Source organism: Miscanthus floridulus, unplaced genomic scaffold (genome assembly GCF_019320115.1).
Source record: "Miscanthus floridulus cultivar M001 unplaced genomic scaffold, ASM1932011v1 os_2480, whole genome shotgun sequence".
Lineage (NCBI taxonomy): Eukaryota > Viridiplantae > Streptophyta > Magnoliopsida > Poales > Poaceae > Miscanthus > Miscanthus floridulus.
This window is the reverse complement of record NW_027098325.1, coordinates 1-15,356: the sequence shown is the minus strand read 5'-3', so window position 1 is coordinate 15,356 and position 15,356 is coordinate 1. Positions and strand designations below refer to the sequence as shown.

At 40.5% G+C, this 15,356-nt stretch overlaps 2 protein-coding genes across 3 annotated transcripts; one reads left to right on the top strand and one right to left on the bottom strand.

Moving 5' to 3' along the window:
• The first annotated feature begins 2,299 nt into the window (after positions 1–2,299).
• On the top strand, positions 2,300–3,905 carry LOC136535024 (methylmalonate-semialdehyde dehydrogenase [acylating], mitochondrial-like). The gene is made up of 5 exons (XM_066527374.1): positions 2,300–2,814; positions 2,905–2,948; positions 3,031–3,109; positions 3,262–3,352; positions 3,468–3,905. The coding sequence occupies exons 1-5, from the start codon at positions 2,809–2,811 to the stop codon at positions 3,572–3,574; spliced, it is 327 nt and encodes a 108-aa protein (XP_066383471.1). The 5' UTR covers positions 2,300–2,808; the 3' UTR covers positions 3,575–3,905.
• A 593-nt stretch (positions 3,906–4,498) lies between these two features.
• Positions 4,499–13,871, bottom strand: LOC136535023 (disease resistance protein Pikm1-TS-like). 2 transcript variants are annotated; one of them, XM_066527373.1, is made up of 4 exons: positions 13,168–13,871; positions 5,166–7,465; positions 4,954–5,120; positions 4,499–4,859 (listed from the first exon to the last, which is right to left on the bottom strand). In XM_066527373.1, exons 1-3 carry the CDS (start codon positions 13,797–13,799, stop codon positions 4,993–4,995), a joined length of 3,060 nt encoding a protein of 1,019 aa, XP_066383470.1. In that variant the 5' UTR covers positions 13,800–13,871; the 3' UTR covers positions 4,499–4,859; positions 4,954–4,992. The 2 variants fall into 2 exon arrangements, with proteins under 2 accessions (XP_066383470.1, XP_066383468.1); XM_066527371.1 differs by having other exon boundaries at positions 4,954–7,465.
• Positions 13,872–15,356: the final 1,485 nt, after the last annotated feature.

Here is a 15,356-nt window from a genome sequence, read left to right as displayed (position 1 = left end):
ATTTAGATAGGCTGTTGGAATGATCTAGTTTTTGAGAGAGGTTTCTATTTTAGAGAATAGCTGAATCATAAATTTTGTTGCCTATTTTTAGACATTCTCTTGGAGCTGCTCCTACGCTGTTATACCTTTATCAATCATTAACAGCTATCGATGAGAGAGCGTTTTCATTAACTGCCTGATTGGTCACTTTGGCCTACCGCCGGCTGGGTCCTCTCCGTACTGGAATCATTATGCATAGTACATGAAAGGGAAATGAATTGAATAGAGGTTTGACCACGTGTGTTGCTTTCACAATACCTGATTGCTTTGTGAGTGGGTGGATTTCCAAATGAATACCATTTGGTGTAGTACACGCGGAAGCCGACCGAACTAAAGGTGCGGGACAGGTAACAGGTGGCATTGAATGCCAGGACAGGTAAACAGGTCCTGCTCCTCGGTAGGTAGATTTCCAAATGAATACAGGTAAGGGCATGTTTGGTCCATCCAATTAAAATTTAGCTAGCTAAAATTTTAAAGCTAAACTTTAGCCAGCTAAAAATTCTTCTACCTAAACTTTAGTTGGGTGTTTAAATCGTCGAGCTAATAGACCCGGCTAAACTTTAACTAGGGCTTAGCTAGGTTGAATTAGCTAAACTCAGCTAAATTTTAGTTGGTCTTTAGCTAGACCGTTTGTATCCGTAGCAGTTAAATCTAGCCAACTAAAGTTTAGTTGGTGGATTAAAACATGCCATAAAGGCTCCGGTCAAATAACATGTGGCATTGAATACTAGCACAGGTCCGCTCCCCGGTGGGCCCATGCCTCGGCAGCCCTGCCCCGGTGTCTATCAACCATGATAACTTGTAGTGGTAGTGATTGCTACTCCCTCCGTCCTAGTTCATTTGCACGTTTTGGTTAAAATTTTTTCCCTTTTTAATCGGTCACGTATAGGCCTAAACCCGGCGGAGCATGCAGTAGTGGTAGGAACCATCATAGCAGTGCAGCGCTAGATAGCCGCACAGCGCCAGTGTGTCAGACCAAAACAATAAAAAAAACTAAAAAACAAAAGGAAAACAAAAAAAATCAACGGAGGCTCCATCGGCCCCATCCAGAAGCTGCTGGGGTTGCGTGACCCATCCTGGCGTAATAAAATGGCTGCCGGACTGGAGAACTCCCTTGCCTCCGCACAACTATCCACCACTGCAACCGTCTATATTTATAGGGGTATTTTGGTATTTTTCCATCCGTTTTGGTTGCCGTGCCCAATCTCAGAAATGCAAATAATTCGGGACCGAGGGAGTAGATCTTAGGCGGTGTTAGGATCCAGTGACTAAAATTTAGGAGGTGTGTCGGAATGATGTTGCATAGGTTGTTCAGATACTAATGAAAAAATAAATTACATAATCCGTCAGTATTCCACGAGACGAATTTTTTAAGCCTAATTAACCCATTATTAGCACGTGTTTACTGTAGCACCACATTGTCAAATCATGGACTAATTAGGCTTAAAAGATTCATCTCGTAAATTAGTCATAAACTATGCAATTAGTTTCGTAATTAGTCTATATTTAATACTCCATACATGTGTCCAAACATTCGATGGAACAACGACTAAAATTTAGGAGGGGCAACTAAACACCACCTTAATGTAGTCAAGTAACTGAGTAATCAATAAAATGACCGGTGAAAGGACATTCAGTTGTAGGTACAATTGTACAAACATAACATGTATTGTTCTGCTCACTATTGTAATGCTTGCCCATGCAAGGGCATGAGTGCAAGCATTGGATGTATACACGCATTAACTATTTGATTTGATCTGGCAAACAAATGAATTGGGGTTTTTGGATCCCACCTCAGTAGGATGTTTAGTTATCACCTATCAGCATTGGTAGGTACAACACCAAGTCACCAACAGAGCCTTTTTTGTTCAAAGTACTTGAGGTAGGCTAGGGATTAAACCCAATAAATATCCAACCATTAAAATATATATAAAAAACTCGAGCTCAAGGGGAAAGACTGCCCTCACGTCGTTACCCCAAAGCCAGCTGCCCTGGACATGCCATCGATGTGCATATCGCTAAAAGCGACTCAGATGGTTACACGTATAACTTAGGAACACAAGCAACAAGGGGTATTACACACATAACTTAGGAACACAGCCAACAGGGGCATTTTTTAACCCAGGCCTGCTTAAATTCGCTCCCACAGGGAGTCAAACCCAGGACTTGAAATGCTACGTACTAACTAAATGTTCGACAGTTGACACAACCATTATTGGGAGCCATTATCCATTGTGAAAATACACATTCTGAATTGTTGACGGAAGACATATTGCTGATGCACCATTTTACATTATCTCTGATTTTATGTGACTATGACTGCAGAATTAATGTTCCCCAGCACCCCACAATGGGTCACAAATCATTTAGTTTGCATAATGTGTATGTCAAACTGCAATCGTGTTAGTTTCCACCTTCAAGCCACTGCTTGCCAAAATCCCCATAAGCGGATTATCCTTTTGCGGTGGTGAAAGCACATATGCATGTATTAATTAACAGTTCATCAGAAGATTATTCTTATTTCTCAGTGTCAGTGGTAGCTGCTGCATACTTTGTAAGCTGTGTGAAGAGTCTAACTGAAATTAAGTATTTTCTCAAATCTCAAAAACAAACTTGGAAAGATTGTACAAATTGGAGGTAAAATATTGCTGTTAGTTAGCAAGCCATTCCCTAAATAAATCAAGGAAACTCATCTTGATGATGGTATATTGATTGAACCTTGTTAACTTATTGAAACAGGAGGAAATATTTGGTCCAGTGCTTCTCTTAATGAAGGTATGCTGAATTTCCTTTTTCCATTCAGCATCAATAGGTTATGCTGTGCTGCCACTACTGACCCTTTTTTTTTCTCTCTCAAAATTTCAGGCAGACAGCCTAGATGATGCCATCCAAATTATAAACAGAAACAAGTAATATATTTCTCCTCTATGCTTGTAGATCTGAAGCATTCCTTGCAATCTAGTATAAATATTTATTCATCCCTGTCTGCAGGTATGGCAATGGGGCTTCCATATTTACAACATCTGGTGTCTCTGCCAGGAAATTTCAAACAGACATTGAAGCTGGCCAGGTATAGTATCTGTCATTTCAAAGAAGAAAAGAAAAGAAAGGAAATGAATGGTTCCATTCTGAATTTGATAAAACTAGGAACCAGAAGAAATGAATTGAGTCATGCAGCATGGATTATTATTATTCATAACATTCTTATGGTTTCATTTGCAGGTGGGCATCAACGTGCCGATTCCAGTTCCCCTGCCATTCTTCTCCTTCACGGGAAGCAAAGCTTCATTTGCAGGAGATTTGAATTTCTACGGTACACCCTTCTCAGCTTAACACCACTTGATCATTTCCCAATAGTCACAATGGCACTGACGTTATTGCAAGCCATTATATGCCCGGGTAACTAACACGATGGCGTGGGATGTCAGGCAAGGCTGGCGTGCAGTTCTTCACCCAGATCAAGACGATCACGCAGCAGTGGAAGGAGTCACCAGCGCAGCGGGTCTCCCTCTCCATGCCCACCTCGCAGAAGTGAGACGCCAAGGACCCTACCCCACCTCTCCAAAGCTTCACTCCTCTGGACATAGACCCATGCATGGGCACCAGTTGTCCAGGTGGATCGGTAGGCACAGCAGCACTCCATGCATGGCCATGATACTAGTGTGCTCGCTCGCTCTTTTGTCGGACACCACACCATGCATGCCCATTCAAAACATCCAATTACCAAGATTTAGATATGACGGTGCCCATTCTGCTGTGTAAAGGTTAAAGAATACTGTAAAAGCCCCGGGTCTGTAGATCGAGTGTCATGTGTAAACCCACAATAAGAGCAGAAATAAAAATGTCAGCCGTGCTGGTTTGTGGTATTTGCCTGTGCGATTTTCATTCACAAATATGGACTTGACACCTGGCAACCTACATCCCCGGTCGTGTTAGCCAGTTGTGGGTTGCTGCCTATATTTCATATGTTCAACAAAAGTAAAAGATAAACATGCGATCTCCACTAATTTCTGGATTACTATACTGATAGGAATGCAATAATATTTTAAAAGCAAGTTTCTATTCAATCATGATGGCTGCATTATACATTGGTGTCGGGCGTATGAGGACTTGAGGCGTACGGCATTCTGGGAACAGCATTTCACAACCTGCCTAGTCTTGAAATTAATCCTTCTTTTGCCCAATTCATAGATAAAAGGATCATATACACATGTACTGCAGATATGCAAGATATATCAGGATGTATGACACGAGATGATAATTCTGCTTCAGAATTCATACAAATCTTTACAACAAATTGAAGACTCAGAACTGAGTAAACATAGGTATGGCAAACCACTCCACAAAACACACCACAAATTGATAATTCTGTTTTAGAGTTCATACAAATCGTTATTACAACAAATTGAAGACTCAGAACTGAGTAAACAACATAGGTATGGCAAACCACTCCACAAAATACACCACAAATTGATAATCCTGCTTTAGAGTTCATACAAATCTTTATTACAACAAATTGAAGACTCAGAACTGAGTAAACAACATAAGTTTCAAACAACTCCACAAAACACACCACAATATGTTCCATTTTGTACAAACAAAAAATAAATTGGTTGTAATAATAAATATTAGCACAGGACATAGAAAAGCTTAGGATGCATCTTCCTGAATACGGAGAATGGTGTTCCCAGCTTGTGTAGTGAATAGTGATGATGTGGATGCCTTTGGCGTAGAGAATCTGCAGCAAGCAAATTAACGTGGAAGTCTGGAACACTGGTCTGTGTAGTCGAAGATTCCAGCTTGTACTAATGATCAATGACCTGCCACAGTAACAAAGGTAGGAAAAGAAGCGGCTATTAGTTTAGGCGTTCTGTTAGCAAAATGGTACTGCTTTACATGTGCCACACAGGTTACCTTATATATTTAGGCAATACTGAGGCAAGATGTGATGAATTAAGCTTGAATCTCCTCGATCTCATTCGCCCCACTGCTACCTTCAGAACTCTCCGCACTAGCTGGCCTCCGCAAAACCACTATCTCCTCGATCTCATTCGCCCCACTGCTGCTAGCCTCACTGCTACCTTCAGAACTCTCCGCAGCCCCACTGCTGCTAGCCTCATTGCTACCTTCAGAACTCTCCGCACTAGCTGGCCTCCGCAAAACCACTATCTTCTCGATCTCATTCGCCCCACTGCTGCTAGCCTCACTGCTACCTTCAGAACTCTCCGCACTAGCTGGCCACCCCAGTTCTTTTGTCACGACGTCGATCGTGGTGCTGATGCACGGGATGTCTCCTCGATAATATTGGTTGCATCGGAAGCTGACTTCTTCCAGGCTCACGAGGTGCTTGATACCCATAGGGGGGTCTGTATTTGGTGGGCCACCGTAGAACTGGAACTCGAACGTAAGGTTCTCCAGACTCGGCATAGCTCCTTCCTGGAAGGTAATCCGTGGCACTCGGCAGTCAACAGTGAGGATCTGGAGCTTTGCGAATCCTCCACTGCTAATGACTATCGTCTTTCTCGGGACAGCTTCGAACCTTAGCGTGAGGTCCCAAAGGTAGGGCATCTCCCGCAGAATCTTGAGATCCTGCTCCTCTAGTTTGCAGATCCTGATATCCAAGGTGCCAATTCTATTGAAGTGCTCTTTGATCCACCGCGGGATGTGCATGTGCTTCGTGCCCACGACTAGTCCACCATCACCGATCAAATAACATGATTTTTGAAACGACAGGATTTTCCCGGCCAGCGATGACACCAGGTCACTATTCTTCCATGCTTTGTGGACGCACTTGGGCAATCCCTCCAGTTTTGATAGCTGGCCAGCTTCAAAGGGTAGTGTGCCGATTTCCGCATCTAGATTCTTCAGTTTGTTCAGTCCTCCGATTTCCCTTGGCATCTTCCTCACTTTTGTCTCCAACAAATTTAGCTCTTCCAAATTCTGCAGCCTCCCGATATCCCGAGGCAGCTTTGTGATCCCAAATGCTTTATTAAGGTTTAGCGTCTTCAGCTGCTGCAGTTCCCCAATCTCCTTGGGCAGCTCTTTGATCCCTGTTCCACTCACGTTCAGAGTTTCCAAATGCAGCAGTTTCCCAATCTCCTTGGGCAGCTCTGTGATCCCTCTGTTCCGACTCACATCCAGATTCTTCAGCTGCTGCAGTTCCCCAATGTCCCTAGGTATCCATGAGAGCTCAGGGTTCTCTCTCACGTCCAGAGTCTTCAGTTTCTTCAGTGTCCCGATGATCTCCCAGGCCTGCTCTCTGATCCTTGTTCCATGGATGCGCAGTCTCTCTAAATGCTGCAGGTTCCCAATCTCCCTAGGTAGCTCTGCGAGCTCTTGGTTCCAAGTCACTTCCAGAGTCTTCAATTGCTTGAGGTCACCGATCTCAGCAGGTAATCTTGTGATCTTTGTTTCAGTCACTTGCAAAGTCTCCAAGTACTTCAGCCTCCCTATGTCCGCTGGGATTTTACTAATCCCATCACCACAAAGGCGGAGTAGCCTCAGACGGAGCAGCCCACACATATCCTTCAGATGTTGATTCTCAAGAACCGGATTGCATTGAACATCCAACACTCGCAGATTTTCCAAATGCTTGTAGGGTACCCTCTCGGCATGTTCAAAAACGACAAGGGACCGGATATGATGCCAATCATCAATTCCTGACAAGGGATCCACTGCATCATTGCTTGCTGACCAATGGTCAATACATAGCCGACCGACCGGAGAGGACTGAATGTCAGAACTGCAAGTGATGAAATTGTGTTCACGCAACTTGCATCTAAGGTAATTTGGCATCATGGGGTGCAGGGAGTCATCTATAATGAATCCCCTGTTGACAAGCTCCTCAAAGTAATCTTTTGCTGCCTCCTCCTTGCAAACAAAACCTTCAGCGATCCATCGACTGATCCAATGATCCCTTTTAAAATTCTGATACTCAGGGTATATGCTGCAGTACAGCAAGCAAGTCTTCAACATATGATGAGGAAGATCGTTGTAGCCAAGCTCCAAACTCTCTACTAATGGTTCAAAACCTGGAGTGTTCTGAATCCCATTTCTGGTAACTTGTTCGAAAATCCTGTCTTGCACATCACGTGTACTTAGTACACACCACTGCCCTTGTTGTTCTTGCTCCTTAGCCAATACCGACATCATACAAGCCCCTGCTAACGGCATACCAGCACACATGTCCACAATAGGGTGGTCAGGGGCAAAACCTTCTCCATCTATCATAGCCTGGACTTCAGAACCATAATTACGATGACTAAATTTGTGGACCAACGTATCAAAATCATCACGCCACCTCTCGGTTATAGCATTAAGACGACTCGTCGTGACAATTCTACTGCCTAGATCATTATCTGGAAGAGACTTCTTGATGGTTTCCCATTCTCCGTAATGCCAGATGTCATCTATTATAACCAGGTACCTATAAATAGTTGAAAAAGAGACAATATTGTTAAGTGCACTACGTGGCAAAGACACTGTTTCAGAGACAATATTGTGTACATCTTGTATTGGTCACTGCCTCGATCGCAGATAAGCACTTTCCAATACTACAGTGTAGCGGCGTTCGTCAAAAAAAAAAAAAAAAAGAGAGAAGAAAATACTACAGTATAGCGTCACAAACCATACCTACTTAAATAGAGTCTTATTATATATATATATATATATATATATATATATATATATATATATATATATATATATATATAAAACAGGGTTCATACAAACCAGCCAAAAGACCTTATTCAAGCACAAACACAACAAATATACGGTGGCCCGATGCATACGTGTAACTTGGGTGCCGAATACTCAGGCAAATCATCATGTCCTGTCACTACGGGGATTTGCTATAATAATACTCCAAGGTGACTATGAACCATTCATTTATGTAGATCTTTATGATCACATATTACTCTCTCCGTCCCAAATTAGGGATTTCAAGTTTGACCAAATTTATATAATAAAATAATAACATTGATGATACGAAATAAGTATCAATAAATTTTTCATTAATTATATTTTCATAATATACGTATTTGATGTCATAAATCTTTATAATTCTCTCTATAATTTTGATCAAACTTGAGATTTTTTTGATTTTTTCAAGAAAGTTGGAATGACTTATAATTTGGGACGGAGGGAGTACTTTACACACACAGGGGTAATGGGAGAAATATATTTTACACTAGATATATGCCCCGTGCGTTGCACCGGGGTCACAATTTTTAAAATTGAACCACAGTAATCTGACGTGGACGCATGAGCTTCGGGGACTTCTCGTATCGGACGCGGACTCGTGGATCTAGTCTTCGTATCATAACCGGGTAGGACACAGACGTGTGAGCTCTGAGTGAAGCATGATTTGTATCAGATGAGGACTTGTGAGCAGGGATCAAGATTTGGTATCACCAGATAAATGATGACTTTAGAGTCTTTTTAGTCGAGATGGCTACTTTTTATTTTCTAATGTAGGAAAATATTAGTAAAAATATCTTGTAATTAGATCTAGCATATGCATGGATCAATATACTTTATTTGGTTTAGTAGTTCTTCTATTGAAACGTGACATACATGATCCCCTGGTCCTTCCAGCCTTCCAACTAGCCATCGCCCCCGTATAGTACGTCCGTGCTGCATGACGTGGCAACGAAGCGACAGATGAGACATATGGAGCAGGGCAACGAACTTACGAACCGGCCGGCTTTGTGGATACATACACGGTGTGTATGAGGGTAGGTAAATGGAAGCTTGTGGGCACACACGACCAACAGGTTTAGGGACACAGGCGTGACTGACGTTTTTTTCATTTTTCCAAATATTTAGATAACACAATTATTTTCTCTTTTACAAAATCAAGGGTTCAGATTTGTTTGGGCGATCCATAGTGCTTATTAGACGTATCGGATAGGGCCATAATGCTGAAATTTTAGCTTAGCAAGGCCCATCGGCTCATTAGACGTATCGGATACCGTAGCACGCAGGCCCAACGGCTCATTAGACGTATCGGATAGGGCTATGGTGCTTAAATTTTCAGAAATGCTATATAACACATATGTGTTTTAACAAAAGAACACATGAATTTTTTTATCCCTCACTCTCTCTCTTTTCAACTGTCTTCTCGGCCTATCCCCACCCGATACTGCACCTTCCGATTCGATTCCCACACACCGATGACCCATGACAGGCATGGTGACACGTGCAGCAGTGCAGAACTGGGCCACTGGCCCCGAGACCATGCGATTGCTGCGATGCATGCAGTTCCAGAGAAGGAGCAAGACGCGTAATTTCCAGCCGAAGGACCGCCGGACCTGATTTGTCTTTTGTTGTTGCATAGAAAAAAATTATTTCTTGTGATCTGTGGATCTATGATCTTGTGATTTATGATTGGCTGGAGGTAGAAGAAGACTAGAGGTAGAAGAAGAATGGAGGCTGTTGGATCTTAATTCTATGGTGAAAAAAATTCATGTGTTGAAACTACATAAAACACGTGGTTGTTGGGTAGACAGACTCTAAATTTTAGCTCAAAAGCAGGTTTTTATATATGTGGGGGTAATTTCATGACCAAGTTGAAAAAGGATTCGAATAATTGGTTAGGTTAAAGAGTATTAATCGGTGTTTTTTAGATGCTAAACTCTAGACGGTTATTAGAAACCTTTTGTTTATCGCTTAGTGTAGACAATTAATAGATTAGACGATTTAAACTCTTTGCATTGAAGTAGTAAATATGCATACAAACACCATAATTCCATTCTAAATTTTAAAAATATGACTTGAGGCACACACAAAGTTGCATAATAAGATATAGACAACTAGACAGGCATAATGATACAGATAGTAGATATGTAGTTCTCACATAGTTAAATGATTACTTGTCACTACGGAATAATATTATATTAGACATTAAAGTTCTAACAACAACACTAATATCAAAAAGTTTCATCAAGTTGGTTCTCTATCATCGTTTAAACACCTCAACTACTAGTGTTTAAACGTGCTTAAATCACATTAAAACAAATTGTTTAAATGGTTTTTTACTCCTTTAGTTATTTAATTAAGTGATTTTTCTTTAATTCACTATTTAGGACATAAACTACATGTATACTCGCAGTTTAGTGTTTACACCCATGTAGATGACGATTTTAAACGAGTTTAGGTGAACACCGGTATTAATAAAGGCTGGAAGAACTACGGATTCAAGCCACCATTTCCGAAAATATTGGGCACACACAGACAAACGTGACATGTAGCAAGGAGAAAGCTCACATCACAAAAGATGACAGGACCTCATCATATAACCATCGTACTATTAGTAACTGGGGCTCCAAAGACTCCTCCAGATTAATTTGATAGAACTCTAATCATCATCATCAATGATCTTTCATGTTTTCTAAAAAAATTACCCAACTCTGCCGTTACGAAAATGCATAAAATAACTCATATATTTGGATCTAATTTACCTACATATTTTATTATGAAAGATAATTAAACATAACCTCCTAAATTTGCATCTAGTTTACCCACCTCTACCATTATGAATATAATTAAATATAATTCCCTACATTTCCATCTAAATTACTCTAATTTGCCATTACAGAAGATAATGCAAAGCAACCCGTAAGTTTGCATCTAAATTACTAATGCTTAAGTAAAATCTTTATGTCTAAATTACCCACATCTAGACTTTAAAAACAAACTAAATTACCTCACGTCAATGTATAAATACTAATGTAATCTATTATGAAAAATAATTTAATAACCATAAAGTATGCTATATACATTTTTAGATTACACATTTCTACCATGGTTAAATTTAAAAGTAAGCGTAATACTATGTGCTACCGTGTAGACCAAATAAAAATGCATAAATTGGGATAATATTTTTTAATATTATAAACATAAAAAATGTTCCTTTAACAAACCACATACCAAACACACTTACAGCTCCCAAAGACATTGACAACTCACTTTAAATTATATTAATACTTGAAGGCAATAAGTTCCTAAGTGGTTACTCTAAATAATAAGTACATCACCAAAGACATGCTGCCACCGAAACCAAGTGCGATCACCACCACAATCGTCCCTCACATGAGCAAATCCGGTTTCACGCCCACTGTATCTGTCCCAGAGCCGAATGCGTCGAGCAGCCATTGTATGTGCATTGACACTTGTGGCCACCACCTTCACCGTGTGCCCGGGCTCGCACCGAATCCCGGCCCGATCATTAACCATGGGTGTTGTGGGGACCTAGAGCCTCTCGGCTTATGCCAGGGCCCGAGAGAAAACCATGGCACTGCCTTCCTAGCTGGCATGTGAGCCTTCATTGTGCCCTGCTCTGGCAATGACGAGGTGAGGAAGGGTGGGGAGGGGTGGTGGTGACTAAGATTTGGGGTTCGGCTCATTGCACATCATGGAGTAGAGTGATGTGAAGGAATATAACCAACGTCTCTTTCAAACTCTAATCCTCTTCCACCGCTAATGCTCTAACTTTAGTCTACAACTACATCAGGAATTTAAAGAGACGGGCGGAACACATTAAAGGAGATGGTCGAGCTAAACACGTAATAATTGCGGTGAGTGGGCAAGACATCTTAACATGTAGTTTTACTTTCAGCTAGTATTTTATATATTAATAGTGTTAGAAATGGGTTTTTCATAAACAAATATGTACATACTCTATGTCTATTTTTTTCATGATAGTTGATGTTGGTAATTTAAGTGGTAAATGCGAGGGGATATTTTAGTTTAGTTTTAATAGCATACATGCTTGTTTGTTGCAACAGGATGTACAACTTGTCGCTGGTCAGCTAGACACTTGCGGCTTAAGATTTATCAACGATTATGCCACATATTTCAATTTGTCTTGGATTTGAACTCTAGACTATGCCTGAACATGTGTGCTCTAACTCGTATGGGTACCAGAAGGTTAGAGATTTATCAATGATTGTGACATGCGTTCAATTCATTTTTGGATAGGATTCCGCATATGCTTAAACACCATGCTCTAACTCATACATAAATGAGAGGGAGTGGTAGACCATAGAAACACTCTGTATTCCAACTCATTTTAAAATTGGACTCCACACCATGCTAGGACATGCCACTAAGTCTTACGAGCATGGGAGCGACTGGGTCTGTTAGATCTCCGTTGGACTATTGTGACTTATGAGTGATATCGGATCAATAAACCTTTCTCCCTTTAATATTATGTAGAGATAATAGTAGAGGTGTGCAAAAATAAATGCAAATTGAAGTGGTTATTTAGATTATTATTATAATTTGTAATGGACAATTGGATAATTTAGAAGCAATTTCACATATTTCATAATGGTACAGGTGTGTAATTTATAGGCAAATTTACGGGTTTAGCTAGGATTTTTTTTCATAATGGCACATAAGTGTGTAATTTAGACATAAAACTAGAGGTTTCTTCTTCTTCTTTATCATCATCATCATCATCATCATCATCATCATCATCATCATCATCATCATCATCATCATCATCATCATCATCATCATCATCATCATTATTATTATTATTATCATCATCATTATCATTATTATTATTATTATTATTATTATTATTATTATTATTATTATTATTATTATTATTATCATCATTATCATTATTATCATCATTATTATTATCATTATTATTATTATCATCATTATGATTATCATTATCATCATTACTATTATCATTATTATTGTCATTATCATCATCATTATTATTATTATCATTATCATCATCATTATTATCATTATCATCATTATTATAATTATTATCATTTTCGTTATCGTTATTATTATTATCATTATTATCATCATCATCGTCGTCGTCGTCGTCGTCATCATCATCATCATCATCATCATCATCATCATTATTATTATTATTATTATTATTATTATTATTATTCAAATCAGCAAATATGGACTTTTTTAGAAACCTTATTAGTAGATCCAATGGCTATATATAGCGATCAAAGTCTACCAAATTGATGGCTTAATGCTTCATTTTTTGTGATTATTTCTAGGTTTGTTTTCAATTAGTTATAGCAAGATATAGCTAGTACATATCGTATTTGTGGATGTAGATATTGGAGTGAAGACGGTGAACATGCGCACCTTTTATCCTTGAGGAAATTTGATATGATGCCGATGAGATGTTTATTCTTGGTCGATGCTTTGGTGCCAGCAAGTAGTACATCAGTACTATCAGCTGTCACTTGTTGGAGAATGCTGACCAGAAGCTCCGTCATGTTACGACTTGAAGTGACCGACACGAAAGCCTGAGCCTGGAACTGATCTTGAATCGCTTCATACACAAGGCGGGCAAGGGTCGTTTTACCCATCCCGGCAGCTCCAACGATGCATGCCATCTTGAGCTGCGGTGTGTTCTCCTCTTCTCCTACCAGGTGATCGATGAGCATATCCCTCGGATTTTCCATCCTCACGAGCTCTGAGATGTCCTTGTGGACATAGGGATCAATGACTCTAGTCCGCCGCTTGCCAGGGCCAGAGTCGACGGTGGTTTTTGTTCTTGAAAAAAAGCTGGAGAAGGTGGTGTGGGAAGTCTCCGTCTTCCATTTGTTGTGGCACCGCTCACACACATCAACTGCCCTTCTCTTGAGATCCTGGAAAGGCCTCGGCTGAATCTTGGCCTGCATGAAGCGCTTGCCGTCGTTGCTGCACTTCATACAGAGGATGAAGTCGTCGATCGCGTCGTTCATGTCGTCGGCGAGACGCCACGCTTCCATCTTCAGCTCCTTGCCTGCCGCATCAAGAACCTCCCTCTCCCATATCACCCAAAGGATTGAGTGGACGGACTTGAGCTTGGATCCGATGAGCTTCACGTCCTTCCAAGTCCGCCACCGAAGCTGGTACTCACCGCGGCGGCGAACCAAAGCGCTCAGCTTCGCTACGACAGGCCCCAGAGCCCCCGTGGCTGCGGTCACGGAGCCTCCTCCATGCCTCCAGGCGACCGGCGAAGAACAGATCCCGGCCGGGACGGTGCGGGCGGCCGAGCTTGCGAGTTAGTTGTGTGTGAGTGGGGGGATAGTGGAGGTGGAGGTGGATTTCCAAATGAAACACTTCCGGCCGGTGACGCCGTCTCGTCTCCTGCAATATAATGTTGCACCACCAATCCGAGATTACGAAGGACGTGGGGTTATCCTTCTCAGTGGAGGGTTTTATTTGGTTGTTTTCAAGAACATATAATGCAATGAAATATGGATGAAATAAATCCTCTCAATACATAGTTTCATTCTTCTAGTTTCATAGATATTTAATTCTATTTCATCTTAAAATGAAACTGACTTCTTCTCTTTCATCTTAAAAATATTGCCACATCATAAAAAACGCTTATGTGATAATTTATTACATACAATGAAATTTTGACGAAACTCCCACCGAGACTGGCCTAGGATGCTCCAAACATCTTTCTTCTCATCAAACCGATCCACAACATCAAGCACTTACGATTTTTTTTGACAAGCAAGATTTTACATTGACTTTCTTTAGCCATTTTTAATGAAGAGCTTCATAGCTTTGTTTCCAAAATATAGAATGCAATGAAAAAATCACTTTCGATGTATAGTTTTATTGATTTATTTTTATACACATTTAATTCATGACTCATATAGAGTTGGAAATCGAACTAAGTCCCTATAAACTCCCTTCTCTTTTTAAAAACATTGTCATATCATCTAAAATGCTTATGTGTCAACTATTAAATGTAGATGAAACTCCCACTGATATTGGTTTTTACGTCTGTTACACGCAGAAATGTGCCAACATAGAATGCGGGTTAGACCATCAAGTTTCTGACATCAAGAACGTGTCGGAAAATATTTGGGACAACATAATTCGAAGCACCAAGTCAAAAAGGTGGAAAACGGAAGAATACGGCGCTGCCCCAGCCAAACCAGTCTGCCCGGCTTGCCCAAACTGGCCTGGCCGGTTCCACTGCCCCCCAAACCCGCCAGAAACTAAAACATGACATGCTAAAACATGACATTGCTAAAATTGCATTCTTTCTGAGACGGGAGGGTAGTACTTTAAAAATAGCTTCGGTTCTGACTTCTTTGAAGAAGCGGTCTCTAAAGGAGTTAAAGCTCTTTAAAAACACTTGACAAAACAGTTTCTTTTATTTTTTTAAATGAATAAAAGATGTTTGAATGTCGATAGTGCCCCTGTCTATTTGTCCTAATTATTGGACTATAGTAGTAATTTCAGTTTAATCATAGTACTTGGGACTAAAGAATACTTATGTTTTTTAGGAGAAAAACGTACTAGTACTACACTGCTGCCTTATC